The 25,305-nt window shown below is 46.9% G+C and overlaps 1 protein-coding gene across 1 annotated transcript in view; it reads right to left on the bottom strand.

Annotated features, from left to right (window-relative positions):
- Positions 1–25,305, bottom strand: part of VWF (von Willebrand factor) — a 130,458-nt gene that overhangs the window by 629 nt on the left and 104,524 nt on the right. Inside the window, exons 39-51 of the mRNA XM_029953391.1 lie at positions 22,132–22,234; positions 21,639–21,713; positions 20,382–20,486; positions 18,895–19,100; positions 16,471–16,620; positions 12,385–12,495; positions 11,288–11,468; positions 10,614–10,654; positions 9,999–10,115; positions 3,679–3,777; positions 2,924–3,052; positions 2,353–2,392; positions 112–209 (exon numbers count right to left, since the gene is read on the bottom strand). Coding sequence (XP_029809251.1) covers positions 112–209; positions 2,353–2,392; positions 2,924–3,052; positions 3,679–3,777; positions 9,999–10,115; positions 10,614–10,654; positions 11,288–11,468; positions 12,385–12,495; positions 16,471–16,620; positions 18,895–19,100; positions 20,382–20,486; positions 21,639–21,713; positions 22,132–22,234 — 1,455 coding nt within the window. The remainder of the gene's footprint in view (positions 1–111; positions 210–2,352; positions 2,393–2,923; positions 3,053–3,678; positions 3,778–9,998; positions 10,116–10,613; positions 10,655–11,287; positions 11,469–12,384; positions 12,496–16,470; positions 16,621–18,894; positions 19,101–20,381; positions 20,487–21,638; positions 21,714–22,131; positions 22,235–25,305) is intronic.

The raw sequence follows: 25,305 nt of genomic DNA, 5'->3' as shown, positions 1-25,305 counted from the left end.
CCGTTCACCTGTGAGTATTCCAGGTGCTTTTACTAGGTTACTAGAGATGTGTCCAAACAAGGAGACTCACCCCTCCCCACTTAGGCCTTGCTGAAGTCCGGGCCCCCTTACCTCACAGTAGTGAATGTCCACTTCCTCTTCAGACTTACAGTTTCCCACTTTGACATACTGCAGCCTGGCAGTGATATCCTTGCATTCTGTCTCCTCACCTACGGGACAGGTGAGAGACGGGACCTGGGGCCTGGCTGGGATTCTGGAGAACAGTCTCTGGCCCAGTTCCCTCACTTTACTGGAAAGAGGTCAGTTTCACAGTGACCAGATCACCAGAGCCAGCTGTGAGGAGGGGAGTTAAATTATCCTGGTTCCCCTCAGAATCTCCCAGCCCTCCAATCTAGAGACATAGTTATGACTGGGTTTAACTCACTTAATGGTATAATTTTAACTGCAGGAAGAGCCTAGATTCAGTGAACTTTGGTGATGTAGATGGATGAGTCTTGCTTTTTTGTAATTGTAGACTCTAAAATTATAATGACTGGAGCAGTCTTCTTATGCTTATAACTATATCCGGAAGCTAATGGGCAATGAAGTAGTCAATAAATATAATTATTATCTATCTATCTCTGCCTTTGGAAAAGAGGAAAGGCAAATGTCATGACCACACAAGGGGCTAAGAGGATGCCTAGGAGTCCTAGAGGCCTCCCTTTGGGAATAGCTGTCTCCAGCTCTCTGGCATGGCAGGGATTAGTGGCATTCAGATCTGAAGCTTTACTTGTCCCACCAATATTTCTAAGATTCAATGCCAGCTCGCCATTCCCCATGTGCACACTGGGAGTTTTCCATTCTTGAATGCCTCCCAAACTAAATCAGCCCTAACTACATATTAGCCTGCCTCCCAACTTCCAAATAACTTCATTGTACAGCGAAATCCTGCAAACCACATTAAAAGAATGAATAAGGAAAACATATGTAGGCCAACATGCTATATTCCTTTGCTGTAGATTTAAATTCTGAGGCTGGCTCCCCCTCCTTATGAAGGGGTCTCCACCTCCTGAAAGTATGACCGATAAAGGCCCCCTGCTAGTTTTGTAGATAACAGCCTCTTCACCAAATTCCATTTGGCAAAGCGTGCCCAAAGAGAACTCATCTTCTCTGATGGTTTCCTGACTTCATATTCTTAAATTAAACTTATGCAGACAGGAATCACAGAAAGGGTTGCATTCAGGGTGTTTCCACAATCTGCAACCTGGTTACCACAGCAAAAGCAGGGACTGACAAAGTGAGCCATCAAGAAAAGAATGGCTGGGGCACCTGGGGGACTCAGTCGGTTATGCATCTGACTTTTTATTTCTGCTCAGGTCATGATATCACAATCATGAGATTGAGCCCAGAGTTGGGCTCCATGCTGGCTGGAGCCTGCTTAAGATTTCTCTCTCTCCCTCTCTCCCTCTGCTCCTCCCCTGCTCATATTCTCTCTCAAAAATAAATAAATAAATAAATAAATAAATAAATAAATAAATATAAGTATAAAATAAAATAAATGATTGAGCACTGAAGGTATTCACACCTTTTGCTCTTTCTTTCTTTACCCAATACTGAACACAGGCCCATGAACCCAAAATAAAATGGAAAAACAAACAAACAAAACACTAAAACCAAAAAGCATTAGCACAGGCAAGTAATTCTATATTCAGAGAACACCACAGCACTAACAGGAGGATTCTGCAAGTTACTTGTGCTCCTGAACACAAGGATGTGTGGGGAGATTGCTGTCTGACAGGCAGCCTTGCAGGGCCAAAGCTGCTGCATTGACCTACTGGGACCAAGCAGGGTGACATAACTGCAAGGTCAAGAGGGACCGAGAGTGAAGAAGGGGAGGTTAATAAATGTAGACCAGTCTTGGGAAGCTTTGAGAAGAATCTGTGTTCTCTGCGGCCCCCACAGCATACGGCCAGGAGCTGATGTTAGCCTGTTGGCGGCTTCTCTTTCTCTAGGAAGGTGGCTGTCTGACACTCAAAGGATAGGTGCATATTGAGTGTCTGCTGTGTTGAGATCATGGGTCAAGGGTGCCTGTCTTCCAGGAGCTCTGGGAGGGGCAAGGCAGATAAGAAGATAGAAATAGTTAGGAGTTTAAAGGAAAAAAAGGAAGAAACTGCTTCACAGGCATCTGAATGGTGATTTGAGAAGGAGGCAGTCAAAGAACATTCAGGAAGGGTGGCAGTTTCCTGCAGAACTGAACCTAGTGACTGGCCAATGATTAGGAACAATCCTTCTAGAATAAAGCTCCCTCCAAAGAATAGTCCCTGGACTTGGTCTGACGGATTTCAAGGGACAAGCTAGTGGTCATGTACTTACATGTGTCACAGCAGGTGCCTGGAATTTTCATGATTTTCCCCTAAGAAAACAGCAAATTCCCAGATTAGGCACAAATAGTACACAGTGGACAGCTGTCAGGTCACTCCTGGCCAATTCCTGGCTTTGGACTCAGTCCCGAGCTTCGTCTCTAGACATAAACTGTGCGTTGCCATCACGAATGTGAGCAGGCTGACATCCCCTGCCCCAACCTGACCAGGCTGGAACAACTCTGATTGTTCCGGGTTCTCTCCCGGTTGGGTCGTCAGGACCATCGTTCTCAGGGGAGACGAGAAATCATTTGATCTCTCACCTGCCTGTTCAAGGAGCACAGAGTCAAGCCCCCGCAAGGGAAAGGTGTCTATTGAAAGCATCATGTAGTGCAGAGAGTTTTCTCTCTCCAACAGGCTTTGATTTTGAAACCTCAGTGATTTTTTTAAACTGGGTGAGGAGTCTCCCTCAAACACTGCGACATCATGTCAGAGGGGACTGCATGCCATTCAGAGGACTCGGTTCTTAGAGTCAAAGATGGGACGGTCAAGAGGAAAGCAGGGCCTGAGCTCCAGCTACTCACTCCCTCAGCCAGACACTTGTGTTCATCAAAGGGCGGGCAGCCCGTGACCCTCTTCTCCCAGATGTACTCTCCTCTCTCATTGACCTTGCAGAAGTGACTATCACAGCCATCCTGGAGGGTCTCATCACGCTGAAAGGAAAGAGAGGAGATGGGTAGACCGTGTTTGGGTTGCAACAACACTTCAAACCACGACCTTGACTCCTTGGAATTGTTGAAACAGGTTGGAGGATTACAGAACAAGAATGAGACAGTATCTATAGTCCCCACACCCAGCACACACAAGAGGAGTTCCAGTTTTACAACTTATTTATTGTGAATAGGGCTGCATCAATGCAGAGAATCCCCAAACACTTCTGACCACTTAGAAGCTTAAAAACATAGTAATGAAACCAGCAATGAACCAGGGCGCCACCCCTCAACCCTAGCAACTAATTCCTGCTCTCATCAGTCAGGGTTTGTTTCATGCTAATTGTCCAATCCAGCCTTACAGACAATCAAGGCTGAAAGAAATCTTAAATGATCAAACAACTCCAAATCATGGGCCTCACGCCAAGTACACTCATGTCAAGAAGAATGAAAAAGTTGCTAAATCAGAGAGAAAAATTCTGTACCTTCTATAACTATCCATCTTGTCTCTATAAAATCAGAAATATGTGGGAAGCCAGTATTGATGCAAATGTAGTCCCTCTTTCTTGGATAGGAAATCCCCAAATAGGTGACTTGAGGGGGAACTCCTGAGTTCAAGTTGCTCCTACCTTCAGTATCATGATCTGGCCCCCTCTTAGCTGAATGGTGCAAGCCACGGGCAGACATCTGCCACAGCATTCGCCTTGGTTCTTCTCTTCCTTGTAACCCTGTACCCAGGAGAAAAGCCAGCCTTAGTGAACCCCCCAAAGCACCCCAGTCATAAGAAGCCTTACTTTTCCAGCTTCTCATCTCTCCCAACCAGCAGTTTTACCAGGAGTTCAGAAAGTCAACAGCCACCTATTAGCTAACCTTTGTCAGTTCTCCGTTCTCTAGATGGCATCCCTTCCCTCCACATGCGCACCTCTTGCTCAAGTGCTAGTGGCCACACCTATTAAACTAGACCTCTCCCCTGAGCTCCAGACTTATAAATTCAATTGTTTGCCTGACACTTATTTATCTTACTATCTTCTCAACACTCATATACAAAATGCAATTTGATTTTTGTCCCAAATTTCATCCTTCTCCTGTCCCATCTTACCTTGATGAATGGCTTCATTGCCCAGTTGCTCAAACCAGAAGTCAGGGAGTCATCCTTGATTTCTTTCTTTTTCTCAACCCTCCACTCATCACTGAATCTTGCCCACAATGCCTCTCTAATTCACATGGTCACACACATGACCGGTGTCATCTGTCATCACCTAGTTAGTCTAAGCAATCATCATCTACCACTAGACTCTGGCAATAGCTTAATTGGTCTTCCTACCTCCATTCTTGCCCCTCACTGGAGGTCCCCACCCATCTGCTAGAATGACCTTTCCTCTCCTGCTTAAAACCACCCATGGAGTTCTGGATCTAGTCATGGCAGAGCAGCTTATATCTGGCTGGCCCTCCACAGACTATACATTCTTGACAAAATATTTTTAAACAACTGTTTAAAGGCACTGGATGGCAAAAATAATAACATCTTGTGAATGCATCTCTCATGTAAAAGTAAACTATGCGACAACAATAGCACCAACCATAGAGAGGAGAGTACATCATACAGGAAATGTATATTATTGAATCAAGGTAGACTATGGTAAGGCAAGAATGTATATTGTGATCTCTAGAGCAACCGCTACTATCTCTAGCAAAATACTTTCTATCTTCACTTGTGATTTCTTCTTTGGTTCATGGATTATTTTAAAGTATTTTATGTAATTTCCAAATATGGGGGAGAGGGCATGTTTCTAAATACCTTTTTGTTACTAATTTCAATCTAATTTAATTGTGGTCTTAGAATATATTCTAAATTATATCAAAATCTTGACATTTATTGACCTTTTTATGGCCCAGAATTTGATCCAAATAACTGAAAATCCCATGTGCATTTCAGAATGATATGTGCTCTGCAGTTTGGAAACTGAGTGGTCTATTATTTTCAGTTAGGTCAAGTTGGTGGACACCGCTTTCCAAATCTTCTATATCATTACTGATTTTTTTCTACTTAGCCTATCAATTGCTAAAAAGACATTAAAATTACCAACTAACTTTGTAGATAAGCCTATTTCTCCCTCTTGTTCTGTCCATTTTTGCTTCGTGTTTTGGAAACTCTGCTACCAGATGCATATGCATCCAGAATTCTCATGTCTTCATGATGAATCTACTCTTTTATAATTATGAAAGACTTTTCTTTATTTTTGGTAACATTCCTCATTTTATAGTATGTATTTTTTGGCTTTAATATATCCATTTCAATTTACTTATTCTTAGCTTAGGCTGGCATATCTTTTTTCATCCTTTTCTTTTCAATTTCTCCATCTCTTTAAATCAGAAGCGCATCTTGGAGCACCTGGCTGGCCCAGTCAGTGGAGAATGTGAGTCTTGATCTGGGGGTCATGAGTTCAAGCCTATGTTGGGCATAGAGCTTACTTTAAAAAATAATAATAATAAATAAATAAAATTGAAAGTGCATCTCTGTAAACTGTATACTGATTGGGTCTTGCTTTTTTATCCAAACCTGACAGTCTCCATGTATTATCAGGATTTTTTTGTCCCATTGACATTTAATGTAATTATTGATATGGCTGGGTTTAAATCTACCATTATGCTATTCATTTTATTTGTCATCTTCTCTGTTATTTGTTCTATACTTATTCTTTTCTATATTATTTTTATTTAATCAAGTTGTTTGTTTAGAATTTTATTTTCTATCCCCTATTGGCCTTTTAGTTGCACTTCCTCAATTACTATTTTAGTGGTTACACAGGCTTATTCATTTACCAAACCTCATCAAACTATATATTTAATATCTGTGTATTTTGTTGTAGGCAAACTATCCCTATTGAAAGAAAATGTTGCAAAAACTTTTTAATAAGACCTTCTATGGCTTCCCATTGCATTTAGAATAAAATTGAATCTTCTTAGCATGTTCTGCAAGGCCCTACATGGTTCATTCCTAGTTTTCTGGCCTTGTCTTCTACTACTATCCCCTTGCTTCTGACAATCTACCCCTGTGCATCTTCTAGGACCACAAACACACCAACCTCCTCACCTGGGCGTCTTTGTGTATGCTATTCCCTCTACCTGGAATGTTCTTCCCCAAGCTTTGTATGACTAGCTCTTTCTCATCCTCTAGCAGTCATTTCACATATCACACCTCAGAAAGGATACAACATATGACACACACACTCTCTTCATGACACTTAACACAATCTAAAATTTTCATTTGTTCTCCCTGAGTAGCATGTGAATTCCAGACTCAGTCTATGTTGTGCATCATTGTATCCCAACACCTGGCTCTTGGTAGGCCTCCTACACTCACTGAAATGAGTTGAGCTGGGAACTCCTTGACAGTGGCTTTAAGTGACAGTCCTTCTTTATATCTGCATTGGAAAAAGCAGCAGCTTCCAGACAACAGGATTTCACTGTCTTTGCAAAAATGCCCCCATATTTGGGAGTCGACATAGGGCAACCAACTTTTTATCTTGCAAGTAAGAATATTCTCAACAATGTTAATAAAATAAAAATCAAAAAGCTACCATCAGCTGCTTCATCACTGTGTCACAATTAAAGCTCTTTTAATGCTACCCACCAGTCCAAAATAAAAAAGGAAGAACATAATCTCACAACATTTTTAAATAATAACTTGAATTATATGAGAAACCAACCACAATGTCATTCTTTTTCTCATTCTGCTGTATTTAGTAATAACCACTTAGAGATTCATTCATTTGGGCCCTGAGGTTTTCTTCATATGAATCTCTAGCCAGTCAGTTTGGAGCCCTCAGAAAATATGGGCTTCTCTGCATTGCCCCCTTGTGCACTGCACATGGGCTGAATACCCCCACAGCAGAATGAATTTAAACAATTTGCTGCTCATAAACCAAGCTTCTAACTCAGTGTGTCATCAGGGAGCAGGCTGCGCAGAAAGCCAGTGAGTAGAGAGCTCAGCACAGCATCAGGGCTACTGGGCCAGGCCACACCAGCTTCCATACTAGGAAAGACACGGCTGGAGTTTGAGGCCATCAGGCTGTCTTTCACTGGTGAGCTTCAAACTGCGTTTTCAGAAACATACAATTCCTAGAAGGTATAGGACCAAGTAAAGGAACAGGAAGAAAGGGACAGAATAAACAGTACGAGTGAATGTGGGTGGCTATAGTCAGAAGGTGGAGATTAAACAGGGCTTAAATTAGGCAGGATTTCGTGGGAGCATAGATTTGGGTGTTTCTCTTTTCAGTAAGTGTTAGAAGAAGAGACCAGGAAACACACTCTGCTCAGCAGGCCCAAGGAGAGGAAAATGGACAAAATCTTTACAGAAGAAATGAGTGGGCAGGGGACAAAGGGAGGAGGGGGCTGCTAAGTGAAGGGACAGGGCGGTGGAGACAAAACCCACACACCAGAGAGGCAGAGGGTACAACTGAGCCAAGAACAGGAAAAAACAGAGGCTGTTATGGGAGGACAAAGAACAGGAAGAAAAGGAGGAGAGGGTGGAAAATAACAGGAGAGGGGCAATGATTTTGAAGTAGGGAACAAGGGAGGGAGAAGCATGGGGAGCCTGACAAGACCCACTTACAGGAGTAAACAAGGAAACAGATGCTCCGCATGTCCCCTGCCCTGGAAGGCAGAATCCAGCTGCACAGGTAAGAGGGCTTGTCCAAGCCCTGCAAGGCTTCCTGGCCATGCCAGGCAGTGCTGTGTGTTCCATAGGCAGACACAGGACATGCATGCATACATGCACATGTGCACACACACAAACATACATGCACATGCGTGCGCGCACACACACACGGAGTAGGGCAAGGCTGAATGGGCTTTCCCTAGGACATCTGATCAGAAGCAACCACTTCCTCTGCCTGCTAGCCAAGTTCCCACCAGCCAGTCTACTTGTGTAGGTCTGAGCAGCCAGGAGTCCTGCCCCTGTCCAGTCATGCCCCTAACACTGCCCTGCCTGTGTCTCATAGCCCTTTCCATAAATTGCATTGGCTGCTCAAAGCCTTCTAGTCTTAACTCTTACTTCTATCTGCCAGTCTGGCCCCCATTCCCCTCCCTGGAAGGTCCTCTATTCTACATTCAAGTTAACTGCTCAAGGTCAGCTCATGGTCACCCCACTCCAGCTGCCTTCTCATTGTTCCATGTCAGGGTGACCTCTCTTCCTCATGTTTTCCTCAAGCCTTCACCTGTCAAGCTTCACATCTACTACCTGCCAGCACACACCACCCTCTGCAGGTCTTCTTAAGGTAAGGAAATGGACTCACATCTCCAGCGACACTAACACTTGAGTCTGATGTAGGCACTTCAATCACACCTGCCTAACCGTTATTAAGCACAGCTCCCCATCCTCAGGAGGCCTCTCTGACCTTCAAGGCAGAGGCCTGTGGCAAGATCAGTTAAGGATGCTGAACTAGAATGGAGACAACTGGGGCAGTTTTCAGCAAAGGTTGAGAGATACATAGAAGGAAGACAGATCTAGAAGTTCTCAAGAGGGAGGCAGTGGGTATACTTCCATGGGGATATTAGGATTTTGGAGGAAAGGAGGAAGAGTACCAAAAGGAGTCATGGATTTAAAAATACGGAAACCTATGTATCTAGACCGGATTGTTTCTACTATTGGATTTCTATGGATGTAGAGGAGCTTACTGTGCCACATTCTGAGCACTAGAGGGCGTTGTTAGGGAGTTAGCTCGCCTCCAGGAAGCCCTGCTTCCAGACAGCACTGGTGTGGACCTCTTGCTGCGCTGATTTGTATAGTTCAGTGGACATCCAAGGTGAAAGAGATGCCACAAACTCCGTGCAGCATTATTTAATTCCTTATTCAAGCCCAGTTTGTATTCCAGGGGAGCTGTTACACGTATATACATGCACTACCCAAAATCCTAGAAAAGCAGCTGGGATTTAACAACAGCAACAAAAAGCAAAACCATGTGCCTCATTGGCTCCCTCCTAATTGAGGCAGGAATGGTCTCCTTGAATCATTCTATCAGAAATAGCTGTGTCTCCTATAGACCTATTCACTCCACATAGATTTTAGAGCATAGAGCCCCTACTTAGAGCATGACTCTGTGCCAAGGGCCATGAAGAACAGTTGTACAGATGGAGAACATTCTATAAAGGACCCGCTCCAGCATCCTTCATCTCCACCCTCCTGACGTTTCCTCCCCTCTGGTTGGCCACACTCCTCCTCACAAGGAAGGACACCTCTCTGGTCCCGCCCCAGAGCCTGCCCGCTTCCTTGCACAGCTGAGGGGAGAAGCCTTCCACTTGCGCTGCCTGAAAGAACTATTACTATATTGTTTCTGCCTCACAAGAAGCTCATCTGACCAACTGCATTATCGAACAAAGCAGAAGCCCCCAGCACAGACGGCAGTTTGAGGGAGAAGCATTAGGTCTAGATCTGTGAGGTGGGGCTGGGTCACAGCAAAGACAGGGAAATGCCAGTTTTCATCCGGCTCACTAGAAGTGATGACCCCACCTCTCAGAATGCACCCTCAGGAAGGATTCAGAGTGAACACAGTCCCTGTGACCTGGCAGAAACAGGGTGAAGTGTGTTCAGCCACCTCAATGCCCAATGATGAAAGCACAGGCTGAGGTATGTCCGTTCCAAGGAATACTCTATAGAATTCTTCACTCAGTGTCTGCTAACTATTCATTAAATAATTTCTGACATTTTCACAGAATGGCAATGATGCTTCTTAAAACATTCTAAAAAGAGAGAGAGAACTGTAAAGATGGCGCCGTAAGCCTTGCAAATATTGTGTTTAAATTTACAAAACTAGACTCATTATAGTTGTCAAATATTGTCCCTAATAAGAAAATAACAAGAGCTTTATATACAGACTCCAGTGAGGTCCCATCGGTTGGGTCCCCCAAGTATGCAGGCCATCCCCTGGGTCCCTGACAACCTCCTTACCAGGGGGCAGGCCTCACAGGTGGTCTTCCTGCACTCCAGCTTGAATCCAGAGACGGGCCCCACCTGGATGGTGCAGTGGCAGGTGGTGCACACATCAATCATCAGGCTTTTCCCGGGCTGAAACCAGAGGCACCGGGATCAGGTCCCCCAGAACGTTGACCCACCCGGCCCTCCCTCTCACCTCAGCCGTCTGCCTTAGGAGAAGGGGCCCGGCTGCTCCCAGCCAAGAGGAGCCATCACCCTGATGCTCCTCCTGTGTCCAGGGACCCGCTCCCTTCCTGCCCTCCCACCTCAAGTATGGCAAGGGCAATGCCAGAATGGGGGTCTGAGCTGTGAGAGAGGGAACAGATTGTAATGTGTGATGCCATCAGAGTGCTTCTCTGCACACAGAAGAGATGCTCAGGAACCTGAGTGGGGGCCAGAAGGTGAGGCCCACAGAGTCAGCAAGATGGCGGGAGCCTGGGCACCAGGATGCCCTGGAAGCCCAGGAAGCAACGGAAAGTGGGAGATAGGGCTCCCTGCTTCCTTTTATTTCCACTTCAAATGACCAAGCTGCCCATCCTTCCCACGGCACCCCCGTCCCTCCCCCCACAACGGGCCCTGGAGACGGCTCACCCCAACGATGGTGCCATTGAGCATGCAGGCCTCCAGGGGCTCTGAGAAAGAGAGAGAAGTGCAGGGCTGATCCCTCGGGGTCTTCTCCTCCCCATGTGGGCCCCTCTCCTACATCTGCCATTCCTCTCCCCACTGGGTCCCACAGTGGCCTCACTCCTCCCAGGCCTGCGGAGCAAGGGCAGGCTGCCTGTGTCCTACCACCCAGCCCACACTAAGAAGATTCTCCCCCTCCTCATCCTCAAGGGGACAACCTTTTTAAATGAAAGAATGAGAAGGAGGGCACTTGGGCTTCTGAAAGAATGAAATTCTACTCTGGAAACTTCTAAGTCCCAAGACCAAATCACTCAAAGAATTCAGAGCAGGTGGTGGAGAGAGTTGCTATTTTGTTGGTTGGTGGAGTCACAGGTGGGAAGTCGGAATACTTTTCCCCAGCAGAGACAGTACAGGGAATGCTTGGGAAGCCTGGGGTTAGCGAGTGCCACCACTGAGCACAGTGATGACCTTCAGGAAACTGTAATGTTTCTCTCCTCTTATTTGCTTTCCCACAAAAGCATTAGGAACAGGTAGGAGGAGTTTGATCCTGCCCATTTCCCTGAGTTGCTGAAAAGGCAAAGAATTCAGGAGCCCGTAGTGGAAAGAGAGGCTTGGAGGGGGGCCCTGGACGCATGCCTTACCGCAGTGACAGGTGGGGCAACACTCTGAGGTCTTACAACTCAGCTGGAAGCCCTCGGGGCAGGTAGGGACGTCCAGCTGGGGGCAGGAGACATTCCTCTGTTGCACAAAGACCTCTTCCTTTACTCGGACACATTCATTGATGAGGCAGGGGTTGTCAAAAGAGGGCCAGCGAGAGCCAACCTGTGATTAGAGCATTAGAGTTGAGTGAGGCTGGGCTGAGGGCCTGGTGAGGTGTGCTGTTCTCTCAGGGAACAGATCTGGGCTCTGGGGGTGAGCTCCAGCTTATTATATAAATCCCACCCACAGGGTAAGGCCCAAGGAGGAAATAATGGGGCTCATCCCAAGTCTTTCAATAACCCACCCTAAGATCCTAGCTCAGAGCCATGTGTTCTACACACACAGTCTTCAGCACCTGAGTGAGCCCCTTAGGGAAGCCTGGGGACACTCCCCTCCACCCTAGACTTTGGCTGGGAGCTGAACTCAGAGGCTCTAGGGCACTCTGACCAAGAAGCAGCAGCATGGGTTGACACAGAGGAGATGTGGAAGGGAAACTCCACTCATTGCTTAGCCAGGAGCTACTTCCACTTACTGCTATAGGGAGAAAGCAAGAGACTAGGGATGCTGGCATCTGGTCCTATAGCCCAGCAGTCTGTCCCTGGGGCTTCCAGACCTGTGGATGAGTGGCCTAGCTTAGGGCAGAACAATACTTATAGCCTGTGGAGCTTTGGAGCAGTGGTGGACCCACAATAAATACAGGATGGTGAGGTCACCCCATACCAACCACTCAGGGAAACAGACCTCAGATCCACAGGTAAACAGGAGGACACGAATCCCCCAGGAGTTCATAGAACTCTTAGAGAAGGAAATGGGCCTCTCCCCAAATGCACCAAATGGGAAGTCTAAGGCAATCTCAACTATTCCTAAGGGGCAAAGTAATCCCAGCCGACATCTGGATAATACCACAGCCAGATGCAACTCCCTATAGGGAAACCAAAAGGCAGAGAATCCAGTCAAAGCCAACAGTGGACCACAGAATGGACAACCAAACTGGTACGTCCCTACCCTGCCTCTTCCCCAGTGTGGGCCGCAGACCTACATTTTTCCAGTGAGACTGGGAGTCCCCTCTCAGTGAACCAATCACCACTTCACAGGCAGTTGGCAGACACTTTCCACAGCACTCGCCTTCCTGGAGGACATAAGTGAAGCCCTGGAAAAACACAAAGAACAGTGAGTAAGGACAGCCCAGCAGCAAAAACACAGGTGCTCTGATCTAATCTGTATGAGCACTGAGCCCTGGGGATTTACAGAAGAGCTGGAGTGAACATTTTCATCTCCGTCGTCCACCAGCCTCAGGATCATGCAAAGAAGTGGTTAGGAGGCACCAACCACTAAGTCAGTGAGCCAGGTCTTAGAGCAGCTGAAGAGACATAACCATGCCTTCTCAAAGCTTGTAATTTCAAACCAAGATCCAGTCCACAGAAGTATTAGAGATAGTTCAGAATTCACTGAGCAGCAGCAAGCTGGCCTGATGTCTATCATGGCCAACTCTAGGGCCCCTTGTTGACTGGGGAGAATGGTCAGGATGCCTGGGATCTAGTCTCTGCTCTCACCAACAAGCAGAGCTTGGTTTCCCCTGGCCATTGCTTGATATTACCTAGTGGCTTACAGGGCCCAGTAAGATAAGAAAGTACATAGATTGACCTTCCCAGAAAGCCTGCCAGGGAGACCAGCATCCTGCAGTCTGCCAGCTCATCTTCTCTCTTGGAGATTCTCCGATCTGGCCAAAGCATTGGGAACTTGGACTGAAATTTTCCACTGAAACTCTAAAAGCCGTATACCAAGAACAGGCGAAAGAGAACCCAGTACCATGCTTCATCTTAGAGTTCTGTCCTTGAGAAACCAGGAATGACTGCAGCTGTCCAGGGTGGGTGTGGACGCCCAGGCTGCTCTGGTCTACAGGCACACACATGATGAGCAGGGCCAAGTCAGAAGATGCACACAAGGCCAGTGCCTCTCTCTGGGGGCAATGCAGGCACTCTGGAGACTTGGCTCAACTTCACACCATCTGCATGGGACCTACTTGCATCCCTACCTGCGTCACAGCAGTGCCCACGGAGCTGTCCCCAGTCTTTTATCAGTTGGGACTCTAGTCATTTATGGGGTGTCTATGACGTACTAGGCACTCTGGAGGACCCAACAAATTAGGACAATATGATCTAGATACCATCCACTACAAGCAGAATGTGCAAAGTACTGTGAAAGAAACAAAGTCTCACAGGAGCACAGAACACTGTCATTAATCCCTTTAGGGACCTGGAGTCACTCTAGTGTGCCTGCCTCAGAGTGCTGAGTCACCTGGATTTACATGACCTTCCTGTTTGGTGCTGCCCTCCTCACCTGCACACAGGGTCTTCAGTATGTTGGCTGACTCCCAGACCAGAGGCTTTGTTCTCAAAATGCCACCCCCTCCTTGCACCACGCCACCAAATTTCCTGGCTGCCATCTTTCTAAGACTCCCTCCACATTTCCAACATCTCCATTTCTTGCTGTGCCACTGGGTTTCAGCCTATACGTCATCTCTCCTTTCTTTGCCCATACTCCACTGAAACCTATGGCTTATATTGCTCAAAATGTACATCTCACAGCTTTCTTATTTTTCTCCAGCTTGTTTGCACTGGTTCTCCAACTAAGAATGGAACTTATTTGGGGCACCTGGGTGGCTCAGTTGGTTAAGCATCCGATTTCGGCTCCGGTTATGATCTCACAGCTCATGGGTTAGGGCCCTCTGTCAGGCCCTGCACTGACAGCCTGGAGCTTGCTTTGAATTCTGTGTCTCCCCTCTCTCTCTGCCCCTCCCCCACTCATGCTCTGTCTCTCTCTCACTCAAAAATAAACATTTTTTAAAAATATAAAAAAAGAATGGAACGAATTTTTTGAGGAAGCTGCATACTGTTTTCCAGAGTGGCTGAACCAGTTAGCATTCCCACCAGCAGTGCAAAAAGGGTCCTTCTTTCTCAACATCCTCACCAACATCTGTTGTTTCCTGAGTTGTTTATTTTAGCCATTCTGTTAGGTATGAACTGGTATCTCATTGTGGTTTTGATTTGTATCTCCCTGATGATGAGTGATGTTGAGCATCTTTTCATGTGTCTATTAGCCATCTGGATGTCTTCTTTGGAAAAATGTTTATTCATGTCTTCTACCCACTTCTTCAATGGTTATTTTTTGGGTAATGGGCACCAAGGGGGGCACAGTTTTTGGAATGAGCACTCAGTGTCATATGTAAGAGGTGAATCACTGGTTTCTATTCCTGATGCCAAAACTACATTGTATGTTAACTAGAATTTAAATTAAAAAGAAAAAAGAATGGACCTAAGTACATCGAATATCCACCCAATTTGAACACAGACATGTCCCTGAAAATAAATTCCCAATGTATTTAGCAGACCAATCCTTTCTTTTTAAGTTTTTATTTATTTATCTTGAGAGAGAAGGAGAGAGAGAGAGAATGAGCCAGACATTGGGCTTAAACTCACAAACCCTGAGGTTATGACCTGAGCCAAAATCAAGAGCTGGACACTTAACTGACTGAGACACCCAGGCGCCCCTCGCAACCCAATCTTTGAAGCACAATTGCCATAGCTGAAATGGGAGCGGGAGGCATGGAGCTCTGGTCCCTTGTCTCTTTGCTGGGTCAGACTGGCCCGTGCAATGCTGGTGTTGCCAGTATACTAGCCTAACAGTGCCCTGGGCCGGGAGTCAGGACACCCCCATGTCTACTGGCTCCAAAGAGCTGTAGAACTATGGGCAACTTCATTCTTTGTGCTGGTCGCCTGCTTTCTGTCCAGCGAGGGGGAAGAACAGTCGTAACTCTCCTTCCTTCTGGAGGACAATTGTGAGGACAAATAAAACATAATGCATTGTATTGAGTCCCTCAGAACACAGTTCCCAAAGCCACAATTCAGTCTGATTCTGGAGGTTCTCCCAGTGTCACTGTCCTATAATGTGTCTACACATTGGTGATTTTTTGGACCACGTTTATAATTTGTGGTACAGAAAATATGATAACTGCTGTCCCAATTCAATTTTTAATTCTTCTTGCAGTGGCCTGTGTCTAAGGCTCCTGTGTGTTCTGGGAAACTCTATTCTTGCCCAGTTAAGACTGGTCACACCCTAAAAAAAGGAGCAATGGTTGTGCAGGGGGAATTGTGGGTAAAATTCCGGTTTAGTGCCATTATCATCGTTATCATTATCATCATCACTATTATTATTCCTTATCATTATCAGGAGACGATGATGATATAAGAGCAGTAACCAGGGCAGACAAGTGCACACATCTTGTGCTTTTCTTCGGGATAGCAGTGAAGCTAATGCTCTTGATGCTGGTTTGGAAGTGGGTGCTTTGATGATGGGAGGTGTGAGTCCCGAAGTGGGAGAGTCTACTCAGTGTGTCTGCCTTCACCTGCCTCGCCGGTACTGAGGAGGAGTGTGGCTGCGAGGCGCCCTTGGGAGAGGATGATGTAGTGGTATCCAGGTGCGTCCACCGGGAACACCAAGTTTTGGAAACCCATCAGTCTCCATCTCCTCCCACAGATGATGGAAGGGGATGGAAACAAGTTGCTATCAAGCAAGTGAGTGCTGCTTAGAGGTAATTTTAGTAAAACCAGCACCCAATATATTTTGTGTATAAGCAGGGGGTTTGATTGCAAAGAACAGAAGCCACTGAAGCTAGCTAAAATGAAAAGCACATTTATGGAAAAGACAGGGAATCTCCCAGAAATGAATTGCTGGAGATGCGAGCAGGGGCAGTGGTCATACAGTGTTTCCATTTGCCCCATGAGCTCCCATCTCTGCTTCTCTCTGCCCATCTGTTCCACCTCCTCACTGCAGGCAGGCTCCCTCTGGGAGGAAGTTTTGCTTTCTCATAAATTTTGACTGCACGTGTCTTTATGGAGTCTGGCTGCAGCTCAACATGGTTTTGCAGGTCTGGGGTTCATCCCTGTCTAATCTTATTCAGCCTTTGTTTTCCATAGATTAACCTCTCAGGAAGAAAATGGATGGACTCACCTCAGCCTATGAAACAAGCCCTCTGCCCAGTTACTACAGGGGCTTTCTTGTTCCTTTCTGGGATCCCACCCCCCCCATCACTCCTGGCAATGCCCAGCCCCTCTGTGCCCCTTACCGACCGGCAGTTGTCCTCACAGGGCTTCTGGGAGCACTGGGTCACACGCAGACCCATCACAGCATCCTCCATGTCGGTGCAGGTACACACATCACAGCCCTCCTCCCAGAACTGGCCCACAGGGTAGATGGTGCCCCGGTGGACACACACCTGCAGACACAAGGCTTCTGTGAGCAAGCTCGCTCTGTTCACTTAAACAGGAAGTCAGTAAGCACCTGCTATGCATTGGAAGGTGCTGTGCATGCTGAAAACAGCAATATATAAAACCAACATGGTCTCCGCCCACCTGGAAGGATGTTTACCATGTAGGTTTTGCCTTCTTCTCTTCCCTGCACATCAGCCTGAGAAAGCCATAGATGGTGTACCCTGGTGGGTCCTTCTTGGACTACAGGCTCAGAAATAACTCACTGGCTGCCTTAATCCAGTTTCACCACCATCTTAACGGCATTTAACTCCCTCCCATGTCACGTAGAAAAGGGTTCCCTATCCTCAGACCCAGTGAAGTCCTTGGACTTAGCACCCATCTGCACACAGCCCTCTCTGGTCTCATCAGGAGCGGGCTGCAGGTGAGTGGGGGCTATGAATGGGTGCTCCCTTGAGGTCTGAACATAACAAGGAGCATAACAAAGGAAAGATTCTGAGGCACAGAGAATGGGGATACATTTGAGAGACGAGGGATCCTGCTCAGAAGAACTATAGGCTACAGAAGGGATGTGGGAGATGAAATTACAAAGGTAGATTGGGATCAGAATACGTAAAACCTGGGATGTACGTGGTGTGCAGTACTCAGACTTTACTCTGTAGGAACGAGGCACTAAGGAAGCTGTTTGATCAGGACACTTCATGACAGTTTTGACATTAACCCCAAGTCTTCCCTCTGGAGCCAGGAACAGGTCTCCACCCTCATTTCACACCAGAGCAGGGCAAGTGTTTATAAGCTATTATCTTTTTTACCTACCCCATCTTCCAGCTTCTGTATAATGAACTTACTGAATGGAACCCCTTATTCTTCTATTAAGAAGACTGCTAGAAAATGTTACTGCCCAGAAACTCACTTCCAGGAATCTATCGCAAAAAATGCAATGCTCAAAATACAAATGACAAGTGCTCAAGGCTCTTTGTTACAGATCTGTTACAGCATTGTTAGTAACTATGTTACTATCCCATGGTATGTTTCATATAACAAAAAAGCAAATCAAAAAAAGAAGTAAAAGCAACCTCTAAAAATGGAAAGCACACTGAAATATCTGATTAACTAGATACTTCCACTGGAGCACTGGGAAAATCACACAAGGAAAATAATTATTTCAAATAACTTTAAAAAACAGTATTTTGATCATATGTCCCTAATGGGCTATATTCCTATGACAGGGAACTTGGTAGCCATCATGTTGGCATTGTTATTTTTTAGACTATGATAGGCATATTGCAATAGAAAGCAAATAAGTAACTATGTTAATTATCATTTACATTTACAGCATTTACAACTTAGAAGTGGTACAAATATAAATCAAAGAAATTAAGTAAAACCTTATAATAAAATTGGAATCTGAAATATCACTATGAACACATGAGTTTCATCCTCTTTAAAAATACATTTCTAAACTCTATTCACCGAAAGAGTCTGGAGGCAGTGACAGCCCACAAGCAGGAAGCATCTAGGGAAAGAGAACCGACGCCTCTCTCCGGCACTCATTCTGGGGCTCGCCCTTAATCATCCATCCGCTGCAAGTGTGTCCTCGTCTCCCTGCGGCAATTCTGGCTCCTGATAGCTTATCTTGTTGGATCTCTCCCCCATAAGACTGCCATTTGCATTTAATATCTGTACCTTCTCTTGACACTTTATTGCATCCTGTTTATAGACTATTATCTTCTATATATTAGCAAGATCATAAGAGCATCTTATATTTCTCCCATAACACCTAAAAATCACCAGCTCTGCTAGAACATAGTTGTTGGTTGGTAAATATTGGATGGTACAGATGGATGGATGGATGGTTGGATGGAAGAATGGAAGGAAGGAAGGGGAGGGAGGAAGGAAGGGAGGATAGATTGATAGATGGATGAATATCATGAATGAATTGATAGCAATTAAAAAATAAGTAAGCTATTACCTAGTCCCTAAAAAAATCATGCAATCATATTATTTCCTTAGCTAACCTACAAAATAAGCTCTTAAAAGGTAGGGACCATGTCCTATATCTTGCTTGTAACCTTAGCACCTCGTCATGCTGAGAACATAGTAGGTTTTCTATAAATGTCTCCTAAACTAATTAAATGTCCATTTAGACTGTGATACAATGCTGGCGGCTCCCTCACTATTAAAGTACTCAGTTTGGCCTGGAAGGGAGGCTCAGGTAGGCAAATATTTCATAAGGAACAAGTGTCTGGCCATCTTCCCAGCCAGAACTCAGCGGCCCCTACCTTGTCAGGGAAGCAGGTTGTCGTGGTGCAGCCACAGTCGTTGGTGACCATGGAGGCCAGGTACCCCAGTGGGCAGCTCACTGTGGAGTTGACGCAGCTGCAGGCACATTCATACTCATCACAGCACTGAGTCTTCCGAAGGGTCGGAGTCCGGTGCGGGGGGCAGGAGGGTGGGGACTCCCTTCTGCACTCGTCCTTCCTGCAGGCTGAGTGATGGGCACGAGGTGAGGCTCCAGTCTCACAGTGGGCGGGGCATTCCGCCAGGGCTCCTAAGTATTCGAGCAACGATAGAAGATCCCAGGGAACTCCAGACCCAGACTATTAAGTCAGAAGCTAAAACCCAGCCCAGGGGCTGGGGGATGTTCAATCATACCAAAGAGCAGTGAGTCTGCATAAAAAACAAGAACATTAATCAAAAGGAGAAATGTGAAGCTAGGAATTCTAATGGAGGAGAAGTGAAGGCTGCTTGGTTTCTGCTCTATAAAGAGGTAGGGTCCTTCCAGCTTTTGATTCTCAGAGACAGCAGACACTGAATTTCTAAGACCCAGGCAGGCCTGGGCACACCAAGCGCTGGTAAGCATTCTTTTCTTTTTTTTTTTTTTTAATGTTTATTTATTTATTTTGGGGGAGGGCAGAAAAAGGGAGAGATAATCGCAAAAAGTTCCGTGCTGTCAGCATAGAGCCTGACGTGGGGCTTGATCTCACAAATGATGAGATCATGACCTGAGCTGAAATCAAGATTCAGATGCTTAACCAGTTGAGCCACCTGGGCACTCCAACATCCCTCTGCGCTGATAGCTTATGTGTCCCTATCCCCACCTCAGTACCTAAAACAGTACCCTGAAGTTTTGGGTCCTCCGACAATGTTGAACAAAAGAATGCTAATAATCGTGTCATATCCACAGTGTCATTTTGTAAATGCCAATCCCATCCCTGTGTCCTTTGCCTTTCCAACTTCCTTCAGATAGGATGAGGTCTCCTCTCTCCCTCAGGTCTTACATCTAGGAACTCAAGTGAGATTCTAAATCAATGGGACAGGAACTCCACTTGACGTAAAGTGGATATTCTCACAAGCTAAATGTGGAATTCTGTTCCTTGACAAGTCTTGGTTCAGTCCAACTCTATGGATAAACATATGGGGGGGTATAAATTTGTTTGGGAATAAGATCCAGTGGCGAGGGCAAACGAAGGGGACATTCCCACCCTTCAGGGGTGTCTGGGAAAATGGGAGCAAGTAAAGATTGAATCTGGAGGCTTCTCCATCCACCCATCTTAATGCAGCCCTAGAGGGAGGTGCCTGTTGCTGTGTCCACATCCAGGTCACCTGCAGCAGCACACAACTGGGGAGATTCGATCCAGGTGTGACCTTAACCCCTCCATTCCAAATGAACCTGAACCCCACACTCAGTGAACTGGAGTACAGGACACCCTCCCCTGGCCAGGAGAGAGTGGCCGCACCACCCCCTCCTCATCTGCAGAGGCTTTACCACACGTGAAGTTGGGTCTGCACTCGCCGGGATTGGTCAGGGTCATCTGGAGGCCACCTTCACACGGAGGCACTCGGGGCACGTCACAGCTCAACAGGTCACACACTGAGGCCAGGAAAGAGAGACGCCCACTCAGAAGTCAGCAAGGTCACTCACTGTTGTGAGTGGTGCCTGACATCTCTATTCCTACAGACTTCTACTGCTTCAGGTGCACGAGCAGGAGGAAGTGGTGAGGGAGAGGGAGAGATAGACGAGATAGATAGATAGGTAGATGTCATATGATAAAGCTCATGTTGATTCCTCTTGTCACTGCTGGGTCTTCCAGATCTCAGCTTAGCCCTCTCAAGCCCTCTGGGCCTCAGTCTTGTCTACTGCAAGGTGGGAAGTCTACCTTCCAGGGTCAGTCTCAAGATATCATGAAACAGCAAAGGCAGAGTGTCTGGCAAATCCATAAAATGAAGGGCTTGAACTAAATGAGGCCCCAGCTCCCTCTCCTGTTAACATTCTGAGACCTGTTTTATGACACAAATTTTTCTCAAGCCACATCGCCCTCTGTGTAGGACTTCTATGTATGCCTGATAAATTTCATCAGCATAAATAAATGTCTCAGGTTATTTCATTCTTTTTTAGATCCCTGGGCTTCCCCTTGATCTATTTGCTCTCCCTCAAAGACCTGCATCGCTGCACATTTGACACGCCTGTGCTTTACATCCTCATCCGTACAATTAATAAACACGTTGGACAGGACAGCGACGGGGCACTGGAGATTTCCTGTCATACTACCCATAATTCCATCAGCTCCTGATTCGTTTCATTACACTATTTATTCAGCCCATTACTCACCATGCAGTTTGCAAGCCTATAATGAAACCCTTTGATGAATAACCTGCTGAAATCAAGGTGCCCTGTGTGTGGCCTTCTCTGTGTCTAGTATCCTCAGAATGTTATTAAAGGCAAAGGGGTTACTTTGGCATGACTTTTTCTTCAGTAAATCTCTGCACCGCCCCCTGCCAGTGATTACTCCATTCTTTTTTTAAAATACTTTCAAATCTTATATTTAATAGAATAATTCACTGTAGAATTCTCCAGAGAAGCCACCTTCCAGAAGTTACTCTGGCCGTTTTTTGGAAAATCCAGCCACCCCTTATCCACCTCCTTTGGAGTACCCTGTGCCTGAGCGCACATAAGTCTTTTGGCACCTGCCAGGTGGGTCCCCAGGGGCCGGGGCTGGGGTCTGGGCCCTGGAGAGACACATACCACACTCATACTCCGGGCAGCACTGCTCTGGGCTCTGGCGAAGGCGGGCCACTTCACAGGGGCCACACGTGGGAGCTGAGGGAGAATGCCACACAAGTCAGAAAAACCAATAATGCTGCAGCCTGCAGCTTTCAAAATGTCAGATTCTCATCCACTGAAAACCAGCACAGGCCCTGCATGGGAGGCCCACCAGGAATCAGGCCAAGGGGCCGGTGACAAAGGAGTCTCTCCAGAGTGTCCTGGCGGCCCCCTCAAATGTGTCTTCCAGGAGACTCTGCATCTGAAGGCCAAGGTGGGGGCAGGGGGACAGGGTTAACCTCTGAGCATATCTACTTCAGGTACAGAAAAGGGAGCCTGAGCCCAGTGAGGTAAAGAAGAGTGGGGCAGGGGAAGGAAATGGACGTTTGTATCTGGCCCACCAGGTTTGCAGATGGGTGGCTAGGGCCCCCGGGAGTCCTTGCTCCTCCAAATGCAGCAGGGAGCGGGAGCTCACCTCTGGCGGTGGGGCATGGCTGTGTCGTACAGTTGACCTTGCGTCCACTGAGGCACATGCAGATCTGGCAGGGCTGGTGGGCCGGGACCCAGGTTTCCAGGAACTGAAGGAAAACACGGTTCAGAGAGGGCCCAGGATACTGGGGGCACAAAGCCTTGGAGGCCATGGGAGTCGGTCCCCCTACCTCTGGCTCCGTCTCCCCTCAGAGGGCAGTGCCCGAGCTGGACCTCTGCACAGTCGAACACATACAGGCTGAAAGGCAGTGTGAGGCTCCAAGAGGAAAAGAGCTGGAGAAGCATGAGGGGCACCAGGAGGGGCAGTTCCTACCAACATATAAACTCAAGGGATGAGCAACCATAGCCTGCAGAAAGCCCTCCAGGACAGTCACCTCCGGCGGCCATGCCAAAACTAAGCAAGGTGAGAGGGGAGGGTTCCTGTGCCACACCGTGGCCATCTCCCAAGCCAGAGGTAGGGTGTAGCTGGAGAAACAGATTCCATTTACTCACGGAGTTGATAGGACATGAAGGGCAGGAAGAGGGGAGGGGAGGACAGCAAGACTCTGAGACCCCTCACACTGTTGGTACCGGGAGTGGTTGGGACCAGAGGACAGCCTCTCTGAGGAGGGCTCCTGCAGCCGGTGGGGCAGCTTTCCCGGGGTCTCAGGTCGCGGTCACGGAGACCTGAACTCCCACGTGGACTTCGCTCCCTGGGCCAGTTTCCCGCCCAAGAAAGGAGGGCACTCAGGACCCCGCACAGGACAGCTGCCAGGGGTGCAAACTGTGAGCAGGAGAAACGGGGACCGCAGAGCCAGGACCAGGCATCCCTCTGCACCCAGCCAGTGAGTCAAACTCAGAGGTAAAATTAAATTCACCTTAAATTACCCGCCACTGAATTAACACATTCTTATCCAGTAGCTCAAAGATCTCTAATGAGTTCCCAGGTCAAGAAGGTCTTATTTATTCCATCTGCGTCCATGGTCAGCAACCAGTTAGCTGAGAAGAAGGAAGAGCAGAGGCCTTCAAGGAAAACACCCTTCCCCCAAGCTCCCGGAGTACACCCTCTGACCTGGGCCCCTAGGCCCCTTCCCCTCATTCAGGAAATAACAACAGCCAATGTCTGAAGAGCCTATGCTGTGTACCATGGTTTCAAGCACTTTATATAAATGACTCATTTATTTTTTTAATATTTCTATTTATTTTTGAGAGACAGAGGCAGCATGAGTGGGGGAGGGGCAAAGAGAGAGGAAGACACAGAATCCAAAGCAGGTTCCAGGCTCCAAGCTGTCAGCACAAAGGCCAATGCAGGGCTCAAACTCATCAACCATGAGATGGATCATGACCTGAGCCAACGTCAGACGCTTAACCCACTGAGCCACTCAGGCGCCCCCATAAATGACTCATTTAATCGTCACTGCAGCCCTCTAATGAGGATATTATTACTATCCTCATTTGTGAAAGGAGGAAGCTGGCACCTGCTTAAGATCACCCATCACAGATGCAGAGCTCGGATTCGAACCCAAAACCCATTTTTTTAACACCATGCTCTACTGCCTCCCAGCGATAACTAGTGTTAAATATGTTCAAGATATCTTCCTAAGAACTTAGTATTTATTCACTTTATATTCCTTACAACACTGCTATCATGTAAGTACTGTCATTATCTACACTTACAAACGATGAAATGGAGACACAGACAAGGAGCTTGACCAGGTGCTACATCCTGGGACTTGAACCTAACATTCGGGCCCCACACACCATGTGCTCTCTGTAACTACAGCTGCCTCTCTCGTCAGGAATCACAGTGCCTGCATGGTCAGGTCACACTTCTGATGACCCCAGGAGAGGTGGGGACCGAATGCGCACACACACACACACACACACACACACACACACACACACGCACACATGCTCCCAGCCTCAAACAGCTGGCACTCAAATTGAGGAAATAAGACTCGCCAGTGAAAAGTTAAATGGGATAAAGGAACTGTGATACATTCATAGCATGGCATATTATTCAGCCACTGAAACAACCTGTGGAAACACGCAACATGGGTGTCTCCAAGGTATCATGCTGAGTGAACGAAGACGGGCAAAAAAGGAGTGTCCCTTGCATGATTCCACTCATGGAAAATTCCAGAAAATGTAAACAAAGCTATAGTGACAGAAAGCAGAGCAGTGGCCACCTGGGGATGGGAGATGGGGTTGGGGGTGTATTAAAAAGAGGCAAGAGGAAACTTTTGGGGCTGATGGCATGTTGATTATCTTGATTGTGGTGATGGTTTTATGGGTATGTGCATGCATCAAAACTCATCAAATTGTACACTTTACATAGGTGCTGTTTACTGCATGTAAACTATGACTCAATAAAGCTGCATTTAAAAATGAGAACTCCAAGAGCTATGGCAGTGCAAGGAAATCTTCACAGAGGCCAGGGCATTCCAGAAAAGTTGGGTGGGAAGGACCCAGGCACAGGAAAGAAGAAGGAATTCCAGGTGGGAACAAGGGACAGAATGACCCTGCGGCCACCAAACAACTTTGCTGTCTACTCCAGGGGGCTGTGTTTAACTTGGTAGAAAAATGCAGTCCTGAAGCTCTGCGAGCAGGACCCTATCTCAAAGAGAAGAGTGTCAACATTGACAGCCCTGGTGACAGTGAGCAGCGTGGAAAAGGGCGGGACTCGCGCCAGGAAACCAGGGCTCTCCTAGGGGCTAAGAAGATCCCAGGGGGCACAGGGTGCTGGCCTCAGAGGCCTCAGAGCGGAAGGAGGAGGGGGCCTCTCACGTCTCCCCAGGCCTCTCTCTGTTCTGCCCCTTTCCTGATTTTTGCACTGATGGGGATGCGAAGAAAATGGCAAATCAAGGGATCTATGTTAAGACATTTAAAGGCAAAGGTGATAAAATGAGAAAGGAGAGGATCATATTTTTTATATGTTTTGGGTTTTCTTTTCCCTTTTTTTAAAATTTTTAATAGCTTTTTAAAAGTTTATATTTTTTAGAGAGAGAGAGTGTGTGTGTGTGAGCATGGGAAGGGCAGAGAGAGAGAGAGAAACAGGGAGACACAGAATCCAAAGCAGGCCCCATGCTCCAAGCTGTCAGCATAGAGACCCATGCGGGGCTCGAACTCACAAACCACAAAATTATCACCTGAGCCAAAGTCGGACGCTTAACCAACTGAG

The sequence above is a fragment of the Suricata suricatta genome, chromosome 10 (assembly GCF_006229205.1).
Source record: "Suricata suricatta isolate VVHF042 chromosome 10, meerkat_22Aug2017_6uvM2_HiC, whole genome shotgun sequence".
NCBI lineage: Eukaryota > Metazoa > Chordata > Mammalia > Carnivora > Herpestidae > Suricata > Suricata suricatta.
This window is presented reverse-complemented; position numbering and strand designations above follow the sequence as displayed.